Here is a 13,433-nt window from a genome sequence, read left to right as displayed (position 1 = left end):
TGTGTTGCAGTAATGTTCAAGGTCTCCTGCTCATGAGTCTTTGGGCAGGACTGGCATTGAATCCCTGAGACGTGGTGTTCCTGTGCTCTAGAATATCCAGGTATGTATCTGTCTTTGTTCTCTTTGCCTTTGCCTTTTCCCAAGGCCTCATAGAAATGTTGTGGGCACATTGTCTCTTTCTGCTGCCGTATATCCAGAGTTCTGCAAACAGCACATTTCCCTATGTATGCTCTGAAAGCAGCACTCATTCCAGGCCAGTATACACAGTCTCTCTTTGCTGGTATTAAAGCTCTCTCTCCTCTAAAAATCACTCCATCTTGCACACTGACCTCTTCTCTTACAGAAAAAATTTGTCTTGCCTCTTCTTTCAGCTAAGTTTTATAGTTTTTAAAGTGCCGCACCCTGTCCCGTCTCCGAGGAGTCACACTGAAGAACCAGGTTGTCATCTGGATTTTAGTACTTCAGAACAGGTGCTGAGGCCATATTTTTTTTTTTATTTGTTGAATGCTACTTCCTCTACATCAGTCCACTCTCAAACAGTGTCTTTGTGTTAGTTGTCTCAACGTGTCACTGCTGTCTAATAAGTGTGGGCAAAATTTGAACAAATATTTCACCATACCTAATAATCTCTTGAGTCCATTCACATCTGATGGTCTGGGAATCTCCATTATGGCTCTCACCTTCCCTGGGTGAATCTTTAGTCCTTCAGAAGTCAGTCTGTGTCCAAAGTATGGCAGCTCTTTCTGTCTCAGCCTGGGTTTGTTGAAGTTTAGTTTGATATTTCTGTTTCTACAACGGTCTAGCAGTTGTCTTAGTTTTGCATCATGATCTTGCTCAGCTGCCTCATCATTGTCACCTTCTCCACAGAAAAGGATGTCATCTGCTATTATGCGGATTCCGGGGAGCCTCTCCAATGCCTGAGTCAACCTGTGTTGGAACACTTCTGGAGCCAGTCTGATCCCAGTGGGCATTCTATCCATCTATACCTGCCACATGGTGTTGCGAAGGTAGTGAGGTAGCTTGACTCTTCTGAAAGCCTTATGTGCCAGAACCCAGAGTCCTTCACATCACAAAAAGTAAAGACTCTCGCTTTGGTCAGATCAGGGAAAACATCATCTATGGTGGGCAAGGCAAAGTGTCGACGCTTAAGTGCTTTGTATAAGTGGTCTTGGGTCAATGCAAATTCTTAGTTTTCCTGATGGTTTTTTTTACCACCACCATCCTGCTAAAATAATCTGTGCTCTTTTCTACATGAGCTATGATGCCTCTCTCCACCAGGCTTCCCAGCTCATCTTTTAGGTGTTTCATGAGAGCCACTGGAACTCTTCACTTTGGAAACCTCACCAGTTTAACTGCAGGATCCACTTCTAGGTTATATTCTCCTTCCAGGCATCCGTCTCCTTCACATACATCAGCATACACCCTATGTGTCACGGTTGCGGAGTGACTGAAGCAAAACCGGAGTTGTGAGAAAGCTGGTTTTAATAAGGAAACAGAAAACAACGTAAAGATAAACCAAAACACTAAACGGAAAGGAAAGAGTTTTTCGTAAAGGAAGATCAGAGCGGTCTCGGGAGGGAATGAGGGAATGTAGAAAGTCAATTGTGCAGTCATACAGTGGGTACGGAAAGTATTCAGACCCCCTTCAATTTTTCACTTTTTGTTTTATTGCAGCCATTTGCTAAAATCATTTAAGTTCATTTCTTTTCCTCATGAATGTACACATAGCACCCCATACTGACAGAAAAACACAGAATTGTTGACCTTTTTGCAGATTTATTAAAAAAGAAAAACTGAAATATCACATGGTCCTAAGTATTCAGACCCTTTGCTGTGACACTCATATATTTAACTCAGGTGCTCTCCATTTCTTCTGATCATCCTTGAGATGGTTCTACACCTTCATTTGAGTCCAGAAATTTTTGATTATACTGATTGGACTTGATTAGGAAAGCCACACACCTGTTTATATAAGACCTTACAGATCACAATGCATGTCAGAGCAAATGAGAATCATTAAGGTCAAAGGAACTGCCTGAAGAGCTCAGAGACAGAATTGTGGCAAGGCACAGATCTGGCCAAGGTTCCAAAAAAATTTCTGCTGCACTTAAGGTTCCTAAGAGCACAGTGGCCTCCATAATCCTCAAATGGAAGACGTTTGGGATGACCAGAACCCTTCCTAGAGCTGGCCGTCCGGCCAAACTGAGCTATCGGGGGAGAAGAGCCTTGGTAAGAGAGGTAAAGAAGAACCCAAAGATCACTGTGGCTGAGCTCCAGAGATGCAGTCGGGAGATGGGAGAAAGTTGTAGAAAGTCAACCATCACTGCAGCCCTTCACCAGTGGGGCTTTATAGCAGAGTGGCCCGACGGAAGCCTTTCCTCAGTGCAGGACACATGAAAACCCGCATGGAGTTCTCCAAGATGGTGAGAAATAAGATTCTCTGGTCTGATGAGACCAAGATAGAACTTTTTGGCCTTAATTCTAAGTGGTATGTGTGGAGAAAACCAGGCACTGCTCATCACCTGTCCAGTACAGTCTCAACAATGAAGCATGGTGGTGGCAGCATCATGCTGTGGGGGTGTTTTTCAGCTGCAGGGACAGGACGACTGGTTGCAATCAAGGGAAAGATGAATGCGGCCAAGCACAGGGATATCCTGGACGAAAACCTTCTCCAGAGTGCTCTGGACCTCAGACTGGGCCGAAGGTTTACCTTCCAACAAGACAATGACCCTAAGCACACAGCTAAAATAACGATGGAGTGGCTTTACAACAACTTTGTGACTGTTCTTGAATGGCCCAGCCAGAGCCCTGACTTAAACCCAATTGAGCATCTCTGGAGAGACCTAAAAATAGCTGTCCACCAACGTTTACCGTCCAACCTGACAGAACTGGAAAGGATCTGCAAGGAGGAATGGCAGAGGATCCCTGAATCCAGGTGTGAAAAACTTGTTGCATCTTTCCCAAAAAGACTCATGGCTATATTAGATCAAAAGGGGGCTTCTACTAAATACTGAGCAAAGGGTCTGAATAATTAGGACCATGTGATATTTTAGTTTTTCTTTTTTAACAAATCTGCAACAGTGTCAACAATTCTGTGTTTTTCTGTCAATATAGGGTGCTGTGTGTACATTCATGAGAAAAAGAAATAAACTTAAATGATTTTAGCAAATGGCTGCAAAATAAAAAAGAGTGAAAAATTTAAGGGGGTCTGAATACTTTCCGTACCCACTGTAAATGTTCTCCCACGTAAGTAAGTAGAACTGATGGTGAGTGAGTGAATGCGAGGGGTTTAAGTAGGGCTGCTGGTTAATGAGCCGCAGGTGCCGGTACTTAGTATGATGGGGACAGACTATGTGTGTGTGCAGAGCCGAGGTACGGCGTGGCAGGCTGTTCCCTGACACTATGCATGTAACTCTTGTCCCATGGATCCCCTTTTCTGCATCTCTCTGTGCTAACAATATCATCAATCTCCATAATATTTTCACTCTGTATACCAGATCCATTGCTTGCACAGCCTTGTTTCCTAACAGGGGCATTGACGAGCTTTCCTCCACTACAATAAATGCCAGTAGAGTTTTCTGTTTCTGGGGTTTCTTATTTTCATTCTGCATTTTCCTACTGGTTTCAGGGTGCTCCTATTGTACATGACCAGGATCTGTTCAGTCTTTTCCATCACTGTATCCAGGTGTAACAGCTGAATGGAAATTATGTTACAACTAGCTCTGCAGTCTAGTTGAAATCTTACTGGTCTTTCTCCTATCAGCATGGTTGCAAACAGTTGTTTTTCCTGCTCGTCCTCCCTCTTCTGTGAACTAAGGCTTAGGATTTCCTGAAACAGTTCCTCTTCCATTTCTGCTACACTGTGTATTCCTTTTCTCATAGTCTCTTTTGTTTTGCATGTGATTGCAAAATGTTACATCTTGCCACATTTTCTGCGCTGCTTTCCATAAGCTGGGCAACTTTTTTCCACTCATGCTTTTTTTTTACAGAATTTACACTTAATACCAGGAGTTTCTTTGATTATATGTACTGTATGCACTTCTTCAGCTTTCTGTCTCTCGATGGTCATCATAGTCTCTTTTGACAGTTTTGATGCTCTACATATTCTTATGCATTTCTCAAGTGTCAGGTCCAACTCTCCTAAAAGATATTCTCTCACTTGTTTAGTATGCCACATACAATTCTGTCTCTAATCAAAGAGTTTCTAGCCAATCCATAATTACATGCGTTTGCCAGCACTTTCAAATCAGTAACGTATTTATTAATCATTTCACTTGAGTTTTGATTTCTAGAGAAATATTTGTACATTTCCACCATCTCATTCCGTGCTGGATGGCAGTGGTTTCTGAATGCGGTCAACAGCCATTACAATGTCAGTTCGGATCGGATGGGAAGGCAGCGCATAGCGTCTTACTCAGTTCTCTCTGTTTCTCTGATTAGATATTGGAAAAGCTTTACCTTTGTTTCGCCATCCGCATCTGTATGCGATAAATCCATGTACAAGGAAAACTCCTCTTCCCATGCTTTACAAGCTTTGGGTATGCGCGTTGTATTCCAGTTAAAATTCGCTGCCAGCTTCAATCCGAATGCACCCTCTATGATCTGCACTTAATTGCTTTCTCTTTAGTTACTTAACTCAGTCTCTTTCTTTCGTTAATTTACCGCTGCCACCATGTTTTATGCGTAGTTTACTTGGTTAATCAACTATTTACCCTTAAATAAAAGTCTCACGTGTTGGTGCATTAAAATGACGTCACATACACAACGTAATTCTTTTAATACATTGTATGTCACATCCTGCAGACCCTATATAACATATTGTAACAGGCAGCCAGACAAACTATTGTTTTACATTCATGGCCATTCATATTGATCTCAACAATACACACACACACACACACACACACACACACACACACACTTAAAAGCAATCATATAAAACGGTAAAGGCAGATATATTGTAACTTACAGAGGTGAAAAAGGCTCAGATTTTCCAGCTCCATGCAGATCTCCAAGTTTCTGTTCTTATTCCGCCCAAAAATGTTTTCCACATCGCTGCTTTGTGCAAATCTTTGATAAAACAACTTTTTTGACTGTCCATTTTTTCCCTTGTTTTCTATTTTTTGTAAACAATGCCCAGTTAGCACGAGCTGGAAACAGCTGTTTGTGCAGAACTGAGAGCTGCATCACTTCCTGGAGCGTCTGCACATGCTCCTCTGTTTGACCACTAAGAGTTTGTAAAGAGTAATACAACTAAGACTCACCCATGTGGGGAATAAAATTTAAATTTAAATAAAATATTTTTTTAGTGTTTTTTAGTATTTTGTAAAACTATATTCTACCAGCCATATTATTATTTTTTTTTTACCAGCAAGATGTCATTTTTTATGCAAAGTTATTCTGAAACATATACAGAATATACACTGTGACGTAACCAAAAGAATAACCATCTAAATTACAACACTATTGTTTGTTTGGAGCAAAAATGCTTTACAGAATGTTGTTCAGTGGAGCATTATCTTTCCTAATAAACCGGAATATGCAGCAGTGGATGTGTTTGTGACTCGTTATTACAATAAATATGTATGTATTGCATTTTTCTATGCATGTTGTTGTTGTGTACTGCTTACACAAATTCAGCAAATACATTCGTTATACGTTTTCCATTGAAAAACAGTGATTTAAAAGCGATGCTTGAGGCTTAGACCTTTAGTTTAGTATAGTTAGTTAGTCATGGTTACTCTTGTCCCTTTTTATTTAATCTATTGCTAAACATTAACACCTGGGAACAATTGGATATCAGTTGTGTGGCCGCTTTGGAAAGTTAAATTGCAGGGAATAAATTAGTCCAAAAAGAAGACAGAATGCCTGAAACAGGTTGACCAGTTCCATCACTAAATTCCTTTCCAAAATGATGCACAGTCAAGAAGGGTTCGGTTGTAGACATTCTGGGTCAAGCCTTCAAGGCTGCCACACCCTGGGTGGAGTGGGCTCTTGATGTCGAGAAAAATATTTTAATTAACCTTACCTAGAGTGTGTTTTAATCCAACTAATATCCATCCAACAAATTGACTTAATAATTAGTACAGAACCTATTAGATACAATAGAAGCATCTTGATTTAACCTATTTAGCCTATGCGTTTTAATCAAACTCATGTAGTCTATGTACTCCAAGTATAATTAACCTAATAACGATCAGATATTAATAAATAGAGTAGAGTAGGGTCTGACTGGTGTTATCAGTGTGTTGTAGAGACAAGAGAAAACATACAAGGCAGACTCAAGCATGTTTATTGGGCAGAGAAGAGGTGAGATTGACGATGCTGTCAGTGAGGAATGCTCTTAAGAGATGTCTCAGGACATCTGTGAGTCGGAGCTGAATAAAAGAAACAAACAGAGATCACAATGACTTAAAAAATACAATTAATATGTGCATGTAACAACAAAAGTAACAAACTTACAAATGTTATAGTTCTGAAGCTTAACACACTATGCAACAGTCAGTACAGATAATATAAATGAAGTATGACCTAGACACCAACATAACCAAGTAGAATATGTAGTTAAACATATACAAATAGACAATCTAAGTAAAATAATATAGCTTGATTTAATAAAAATGGGATAGCAAATAGCATTATAAAAGCAGAACACTTACACAGTAGGGAAGATAAAGTAGGCCGCAAAATGGTTGTCCAGACATAAAAACCTGAGCAGGAGGAAGTGGTGCCTGGCTGTATCAGAGGGGGTAAAAGTTGTATACACATTCTTTTCTTAAGTGACATAGAGAAAAGACCGTAAATAAGGGTAATGGGGGAACAGGAAAACCCAAATATGTAATCACAGGAAGGGGACTTTGCTAGGGTGAAGAAAATAGAAAAAAAAAGTAAAGGTGTCATGTAACACCAGGGTATAAAAATAAGTGTGTGTAAAGTGTGTGTGCGCTTGATAATTTTTGATGTGATGAAGTGACCACCTTCTATTGTCTCATTATACCGTGTCTGGAATAAAGATGTTTTTGCTCTTTCTCATCCAAGACTGAAGATTTTTCATTGGCTTTTGAGGTCTATTTCATTTTATTTTATTTTTAGTTAAGAGTGCTACTTTGGGAATTAACTAAAACAAAGAATCCACCCGTGATGTGTCTGCTCAGAGACGGGTTCTGAGTTCCGACACTCTGACCCCGAGTGGAGCGGGGAGACCAGCAGACTCATAAGAAGATGCAACAGCATCAATGATCCTTCTGCTCACAGTCTGCTTGTTAGCAGCCGTAGTAGATAAGCAGCTGATCTGACTTCCTCTAGGGGCCAGTCCTGTTGACGTAGGTGTTAAGTGCTCATACCGGGCACAATGCGGTTCAGCTTCTCCTGGTCCGGGGCCTGAAACAGAGAACCTTACAGGTCGTGGGATGTTTAAACATGTGTTAAACAAATGTTTAAACATTTGATATGTCATCTATGTTGTATTCTAAATAAAATATTGAAATTTGAAACTTCCACATCATTGCATTATGTTTTTATTCACAATTTGTACAGTGTCCCAGGACTACCGCCCTGTTATTGGCAACACAATGGAGAGCTTCATTTGAAGTTATATGTGGAAATTGAACAGGGTTGGTTAATTAAATTAGTGTATTTGTTGAACCAGTAAACGAATTATATTACAAAATTAAACTGCTAAAGTCATTACCTACATTAAAGTCCACCATGCTAATGGTGAACTGTACAGTGATTAGTTAGCTTTCTCTTAACCTGAATGAACATCACATCTCGACTGACAACAAAAAATGTTACATTCGGTAAACTATCAACAAAAAAGACAAAAGACATTGATTTAAAAGTGATTTAGTTTACATTTTAATTCATTTTAAAAGTGTATTTGCTCTTACCTTCTCATAAGCATGCAAAAAACAGGTGATATTCCTGAAGCCAGGCTTTGCTTGAATCTTGCAATATCGGCAGTGATTTTCCCAGGAAACGCGTGAGAGTTTGATTGTGTTATGTTATTTTGACATGAGTGAATCTATTAAAAGCTAAATAGTTGACCTTATAGAAAATCCTACATGATTTATTCACGTTCATTTAGTAAAAATAAAATTATATTGTATTGTATGTTACATTTAAGTAAATTTAACAGGCGGCAGAATAAATTTTTTTGAGTGTATCAGCCCCATATCTTAAGAGTATAACGTCGCTTTGGCGCAAAAGGAGCGGGCTGAGAAAGGCTTCGCCCAGGACCTGGACACCTCAGTGTGCAGATCAGGAAAGAACGGGAGACCCTGACATGGAGGTTGCAATGCCAGTGGCAGAAAGCGCTCGTCCGGCTTACTGGCAATGGCACAAGTCACAACCTACATGAGCTCCTTGACCTCAGTGTCACAGATCAGAGAGGCAGAGCTGCATGCTTTCATCACAGGGGAAAATAACTGCCGAAAGGCGTGCTTCTGAAACCTGTGAACGAGTGCTGGACTGAGCAGGTGAGGTTGGAGATAGAGTCCATCAAAGGCTTAGAGTCCATGAAAGCCTTAAACAATAAAGCCAAGACATACAGTAACAAGAACTTATTCATAATACACTAGTCTAAAGTTACACTTACAGTGAAGTAATCTGTTTTTTTCTAAAAAAATCAAATCATTGTTTTGACATATTTACAAAACCAACAGCAATACTATATCTTACATTAAACATGGGGTATATCTGGAAATATTTAGCTGAGTCTTGTAGCTGATGCTCTCAAATAGTCTTTGACATTTACTACTGTATGAAAAAAAGTTAAATTTTCTTTTCCACGTATAGGAGGAAGTACTTACTGTGAGTTGCAAATAATCTGACTATTAGCGAGCTAATCTAAATAAATACTGAATATGTATTTGCAAATTGACCCATTGCCCCTGTACCGCCTCATACTTTTTACCATGAGCCAAAAAACACCAGCATTATTCTCGTCACCTACTGATGGAAATGATCTAGCGTACTTTTTCTTTTGGGACTTAAGGTAGAGCTTGGTAATGTCCATAAAGAATTTACAGTATATAAAAGCCATCTTTAACCAGGACTGATCAATCACACATGTAGGTAAGACTTGTTGCATGTTGTGCTGCACAATATGGAAAATTAGGGAGAAATTCAAATATATATTTTGTTTGTGATTTTATTTGCTTTAGTGAATCAAAATGTGTGCTCTTTAGCTATTTAAATATATCTAGCATTATATTATTATATTGTTATTTAATTTGAATGTATTTGTCTAATGAGCTTGTTTGTGTAAAACTATTCTTGCAGCATTTTTTATAATGTTTTTATAATACCATAACTTACCATCTTTCTTTCTTTCTTTGTTTCTTTCTTTGTTTCTTTCTTTCTTAAACATTTATACCTATGTCTTTCTATTTGTTATAACACTTATAGATCATGAACTCTTCTGCTGACTTTGCATATGGAAACTTCAATCTCAGCCTGCCTCAGAATGTTATTTCAAAGGAAAGCTTTAGCAATGTACTTACCAAAAACATAGTAGCCATGATAGTGTGGCTTGCCCTTAGTATCCTCAATAGCACCATGACATCCACTTTCTTTAGACATAACTTTTTCTATGAGGACCCACGCTACATAATGTTCATTTACATGGTCATCAATGATGCAGTCCAACTGACACTTGTAACAGGTCTGTATGTGGTAAGTGTTCAAACCGAGTTTCCTTAAATTTCTGAATTCATTTAAGCCAGGAAAAAACTGCAAATTGCTTTCTTTTTAATGTGCCTGCTTTTGTAACTAATAATCTATAATACATAATAAATGAATTAAAAACTAAAATCTATTTTATTGACCAAATGTATGAACAAAATTATAATGATATAATTATAATATAATTATTAATTATATAAAATTATTATAAAAAAAGGATAATAATTATAAGAAATGTTAGTATTTCATGATATATATATATATATATATATATATATATATATATATATATATATATATATATATATATATATATATATATATATATATAGCATTATAAGTGTTGTCACAGCAAGATAAGTAATATTTCATTATTGAGGTAATGAGACATGAGACATTGTATAATGTTTTTATTCAGAATACTTTAAGTGTAGAGTGAATCATAAAATGCTAAAGAGAACAGGAGAAGAGAAGTAGTCTTATGCAGTCTTATTTGTTTTTTTAGATTTAGAAAGAGTCTTTCAGTGTGTTCACTTCAAAACAGTGCCCACATTTATTTTTATTTGTACTTTGTTCAGTTTTATGTATCTAAAAATTAATTTGTTATTAAATGAGCTATGTAATAAGATATTGTAAATTATTATAAATGTCTATATTGTTTTTCATTTTCAAATTGTCCACCCTTTCTCCAGGTAAGTTATGCTTTCTCTAAGATCTTGGTGTCGGCTTGTTGCCCATTCATCATGATAGCTGTTCTAACGACACGCTCTACACCCCTCATCCTTGCTGGGATGGCCATTGAACGCTACATCTCCATTTGCTTTCCCCTACATTATGGCTACATGTGCACAGTGCAGCGCACCCTCTGGATCATCGGGGTTATCCTTGTATTATGTAGTGCACCCCCTCTCACAGACCTCTTTATAACTCTGGCCAAGGAGCCTGCATCCTTTTTTAAAACCCTCATCTTCTGTGACCACTCACTACTTTTCCGTGACCCCTACATCTACTACAAGAATTGTGCTTTTGACAGTGTCTATTTTTCTTTTGTCTTTTTGGCCTTGATCTATACATACTGCAAGATCATGCTGACAGCACGAGCAGCTTCCACTGACCTGGTATCTGTGAAAAAGGCCAGAAACACAGTGCTTCTCCATGGTGTGCAGCTACTGCTCTGCTTGCTGGCTTTTGTTGTGCCATCAATGCAAGCTCCTCTAATCCAGTTGTTTCCACTGTATGGCCTAGAAATACGCTACATTAACTTTTTGCTGGTATATATCATCCCACGCTTCTTGAGCCCTATGATCTATGGGGTCAGAGATGAAAAATTCCGAAAATATTGGATTAGATACCTTCTTTATAGAGTCAACAGCGTGAAACCTACTCAATACTTGCCTCAAAAACCAGGGTGAATTTTAAAGTGTAAAGGTCATTGATACCTCATAAATATTGTGTTGAATATTATCATGTACAAATGAGGTTAAATCAAAAACTTTCGTTGTTTAAAGAGAACTGAAGAAGTACAGTTCGTGTTTAATGATTAGGCAAAATAGTAAGACAATATGATTATGATATTTTAGTTAAAAAATATCTCCAGAATAAAAAAGCAAAAAACTTCTTGCCTAATACATATTAGCTCATAGATTTATTATCTATTCATCAAAAAAAAAACATTGAATGGTGCACCATTGTGATTATCAACCAATAATTATTATTTACATACAATTTAAATATAATTAGTGAAAAAACACTACAGATCTTACATATGTTAAAAAAAAGAAGAAAGCCCTTTTAACAATGGCAAGCACAAACAGGCTAAAATGAACATTCTAATATCACAATCTAGTGCAGAATTACACTAATTAATGCTATTGCCTATTCTCATTTACAGTGTTTTTTGTGGGGTTTAGTTACTAAGGTTAGAATATTTATAATAATAAATAAAATACAATCAACTTCAGTATACGTTCCTTGTGCTAGAGATCCTAGCGACTTCATCAAAATCAAAACATTGGTTATTGGTTTTCTCACTACTATCTAGTTCAATGCAATCAGTAGTATGTAACCCAACTGTCTTTCTTCTGTATAAATGCATTTATTTATTTAATGTTTTACATTACAATTACGTCATTTTTGGATGAACACTGTAAGTGTTTTCATTGGTATTTTCTACTTTTCAGTATATATATATATATATATATATATATATATATATATATATATATATATATATATATATATATATATATGCCACTTAAATTGACTTTATAGAAATAGTAAAAAAAAAAAAAAAATGCACATGATCGTATTTATAACATAACGTGTACCTTCTGTACATATACCAATACATTTATCAAATTTACATAATTTTGAATACTTTTATATCAAATGCTAGCAAGTATTTGTTGATCACACTTAGGATTTCTATTAGCAAATATTTTATCAATACGTTGCATTGGGATAAAATAGAAATGTTATAAAGTGCACACATAATTGTTTTTTAAATTTCTTATTAAATACATACTATTTGTCTCCTTTAAATTACATTATTTAGCACATAAAATTTATATAAACCGACCATTTAATTTATTATCCCATAAATAACATTACAAAAGTATAATTATATTACCTAATTTGTAATGCACATTTGTTTGTGCTCTATAAATATTTGTACATGTACAGTATCTCACAAAAGTGAGTACCCCCCTCTAATTTCAGCAGCCATTTTAGAATATGTCCCTAAATACAATAGAAATGAAACTTGGATACTGTTTACTTTAGAGTAGTCATTGTGCAACGTGTATAGAAGTACAGATTTACTGTCCACTAAAAATAATTAAACATATAGCCATTATTGTCAAAATAACTGGCAGTGTATGCATATAGTCTAAGCAGTGACAAATGGATGTTTCACTTCTGAAGCCTTTAAAGCAATGCTGGCAGCACTCATGTTTTTTGAAGATTTTTATGCACCTGACACACAGCGTGAAGACTTCTTTGATCGACCCTCCCTCTGTTCTGCGTGCAATCTTTTTAGCAAAAAAAAACCCTCTGTATGACCCTGGCCACTGTACTGTTACTATTTTTATTGTGTTACTCATCTTCTTATAGCCTATGCCATCTTTGTGGAGAGCAACATTTCAAATTCTCAAATACTCAGAGAATTAATTGCCGAGGTGCCATGTTGAACATCAAGTGGTCGGTATAAGAGAATTGTACTCAAAGCACCAAAATGTGACTGCGTTATATCCAAGTTTTTTTTTTTTTTTTCTATTATATTGTCCCTTGAGAAGATATACTAAAATTGTAGAAATGTGAGAGGTGTACTTTCTTTTGTGAGATACTGTATGCGCTCAAAAAAATATTTCAATTTCGAAAAAAGTTTTAAAGAATTTACTTAAGGGTTAATGTAATTATGTTTTATATTGTAATTGCAAATTGTACATAATTTATATAACTGTGCATATACATTTACCAGCCACAATTATGTACAAAATTAGACCATTTTATATAATTACACTAATTATACACCAATTCATGATTAATTATATCTAATAACACTAAAACTACAAGTCACAAGCTTCAGTTGACATCAAACATCAGACAGGGGGTGGGTAAATTCAGTGGCAATACACTGGTATGGTTGTTATGGTTATGGTTGAGCTATTTTATAAGTTGCTCAGTAGCTCCTAGTTTTATAACCATAATGACTGTATAAGACTGTAGAAAGAACATTACTTATAATCTTA

At 36.6% G+C, this 13,433-nt stretch overlaps 2 protein-coding genes across 2 annotated transcripts in view; one reads left to right on the top strand and one right to left on the bottom strand.

Annotated features, from left to right (window-relative positions):
* LOC310722084 (uncharacterized protein) overlaps window positions 1-1,423 on the bottom strand; it is a gene marked incomplete at its 3' end in the record, with an annotated part of 125,147 nt that extends 123,724 nt beyond the window's left edge. Inside the window, exon 1 of the mRNA XM_083534413.1 lies at window positions 681-1,423. The remainder of the gene's footprint in view (window positions 1-680) is intronic.
* Window positions 1,424-9,411: 7,988 nt separating this feature from the next.
* LOC310737350 (odorant receptor 131-2-like) lies at window positions 9,412-11,096 on the top strand (the record flags this gene model as incomplete). The annotated part of the gene is made up of 2 exons (XM_083561657.1): window positions 9,412-9,675; window positions 10,377-11,096. The coding sequence occupies 2 exons, from the start codon at window positions 9,412-9,414 to the stop codon at window positions 11,094-11,096; spliced, it is 984 nt and encodes a 327-aa protein (XP_083417783.1).
* Window positions 11,097-13,433: the final 2,337 nt, after the last annotated feature.

Source organism: Silurus aristotelis (genome assembly GCF_946808225.1).
Source record: "Silurus aristotelis genome assembly, chromosome: 2".
NCBI classification, from domain to species: Eukaryota; Metazoa; Chordata; class Actinopteri; order Siluriformes; family Siluridae; genus Silurus; species Silurus aristotelis.
Note: the sequence above shows the minus strand (reverse complement) of the source record. Positions and strands in the feature narration are given on the sequence as shown.